Source organism: Aplysia californica, unplaced genomic scaffold (assembly GCF_000002075.1).
Source record: "Aplysia californica isolate F4 #8 unplaced genomic scaffold, AplCal3.0 scaffold00253, whole genome shotgun sequence".
NCBI classification, from domain to species: domain Eukaryota; kingdom Metazoa; phylum Mollusca; class Gastropoda; order Aplysiida; family Aplysiidae; genus Aplysia; species Aplysia californica.
The window spans coordinates 164,069-166,216 of NW_004797523.1; the positions used below are offsets into that span (position 1 = coordinate 164,069).

Here is a 2,148-nt window from a genome sequence, read left to right on the forward strand (position 1 = left end):
GGTGTGTGTGTGTGTGTGTGTGTGTGTGTGTGTGTGTGTGTGTGTGTGTGTGTGTGTGTGTGTGTGTGTTTTAAAAAAAGATAAAGAAATAGAAGCAGAATGGAGTGAAGAAAATAAGGAAAAGAGTTGGAAAAAGAACTAGGGGAGAAGAAAAAAATGGGGGACAGGTAGAGTGGCCAAAACCTTGAGATTACCATGAAGTAAACTGACAATATAATAAACCGAGTGCATACACCTGTCCCCGTGGTTTTATGCCCCCCGCATAATTTAGCAAAATTTGATAATTTTTTTGCATAATTTCTTATTATTTTCCTCTATCATTCTTAGTTAAAATTAACAGAATCGCATAAGTTTTGGGCTCAGTTTGCATAATTTCAGAATTTTTCTTGCATAAAATGACGGTGACACACGTACGGTGTACAATGTACTGACATTTTGATGAAAATGATGGGTTCTTTGTTAATGTGTAGCGCAAATTCCCCCTGTGCAGCAATCTCCATTAACTTCAGTACAATCTATATTATTTCTCCCCCTCCCCCTCCCCCTCCCCTTTCCCCACAGGGTCCTAGTCCTTGACGCTGGTCTGGTCAAGGAGTTTGATTCCCCGGCCAAGCTTCTGGAAGACACCAGCTCCACATTCTACTCAATGGCCGTGGACGCCAACCTGGTGTGAAGGCCCACGGCTCGCCTTGTGCGTGGAGCCAAGAACTTTTGTGGTTCCATTCCCACTTGTCAAGAGACGCTCAGTCATCATAATTTTGTAAATTGTAGCTCTCTGCATTCGTGAATGTCATTACGCGTGGAGCTAAGCACTTTTGTGGTTCCATTCCCACTTGTCAAGAGACGCTCAGTCATCATAATTTTGTAAATTGTAGCTCTCTGCATTCGTGAATGTCATTACGCGTGGAGCTAAGCACTTTTGTGGTTCCATTCCCACTTGTCAAGAGACGCTCAGTCATCATAATTTTGTAAATTGTAGCTCTCTGCATTCGTGAATGTCATTACGCGTGGAGCTAAGCACTTTTGTGGTTCCATTCCCACTTGTCAAGAGACGCTCAGTCATCATAATTTTGTAAATTGTAGCTCTCTGCATTCGTGAATGTCATTACGCGTGGAGCCAAGACCTTTTGTGGTTCCATTCCCACTTGTCAAGAGACGCTCAGTCATCATAATTTTGTAAATTGTAGCTCTCTGCATTCGTGAATGTCATTACGCGTGGAGCTAAGCACTTTTGTGGTTCCATTCCCACTTGTCAAGAGACGCTCAGTCATCATAATTTTGTAAATTGTAGCTCTCTGCATTCGTGAATGTCGTTACACAGTTGCATTTGAGGTTTTCTTTGTTTGAGGAGAAGGGGAGTGGAGTTGAGAGTTCTGAATTGTTTTTGTGTTATATGTTGTTCTACTCGTATGTACCTTGTTAGTGCATTAGGGAGTGTGTGGTCATCTCTTTAAAAAAGAAAGAAAGAAAGAAAGAAATCTGTCCCCGTTGTTTTATGCAAGAAAAGTTCTGAAATTATGCAAACTGAGCCCAAAAATGTGAAATTATGGGATTCTGTTAATTTTAACAAAGAATGATAAAGGAAAAAAAATCAGAAATTATGCAAAAAATGATCAAATTTTGCTAAATTATGCGGGGTGCATAAAACCACGGGGACAGAGAAATGGAATCTGTGGTCTAGTGCTTAGGCGCTTTGCCGTCGTACGTCGTACAATGCAGACGTAAATTCGATTGCCGTGTGAGGAGAATTTTTATGAAGTTTCTCCGTCTGTCTGCTGGGTAGGGTCGAAGCACCCCGCTTCCTAAATGATCTGAAGTGCACCGACACAGACGAAAAGATCTACATTTTTTAACCAAGGAGCGTTGTGCAGCTTTGTATGGAGGGGGGGGGGGGAGAATACGTGTTTGAAGAAGTTTGTACAGCTCTTTTAAAGTTTGTTTTGACCTAACTCTCATATTGTCCATTTCTTCTTAACGTGAATCGTAAGTCTTCATAAACTGATTTCTTTATATTCATGTGCGTTAAAGTACTCATCAGTTCTTATAATTATTAGAGTACTATGTGCTCCGCCATTCCTTTTTTGTGCGTATTCTTTGAGAATGTATTTGATTTCGTTTTACTGTTCAGGCACTATGCGCACCATTGTT

At 40.9% G+C, this 2,148-nt stretch overlaps 1 protein-coding gene across 1 annotated transcript in view; it reads left to right on the top strand.

Annotated features, from left to right (window-relative positions):
• The window catches only part of LOC101851198 (multidrug resistance-associated protein 1), a gene marked incomplete in the record, with an annotated part of 24,251 nt that extends 22,763 nt beyond the window's left edge, over positions 1-1,488 (top strand). Inside the window, 1 exon segment of the mRNA XM_035970323.1 lies at positions 562-1,488. Within this exon segment, the coding sequence (XP_035826216.1) occupies positions 562-673 (112 nt within the window).
• Positions 1,489-2,148: the final 660 nt, after the last annotated feature.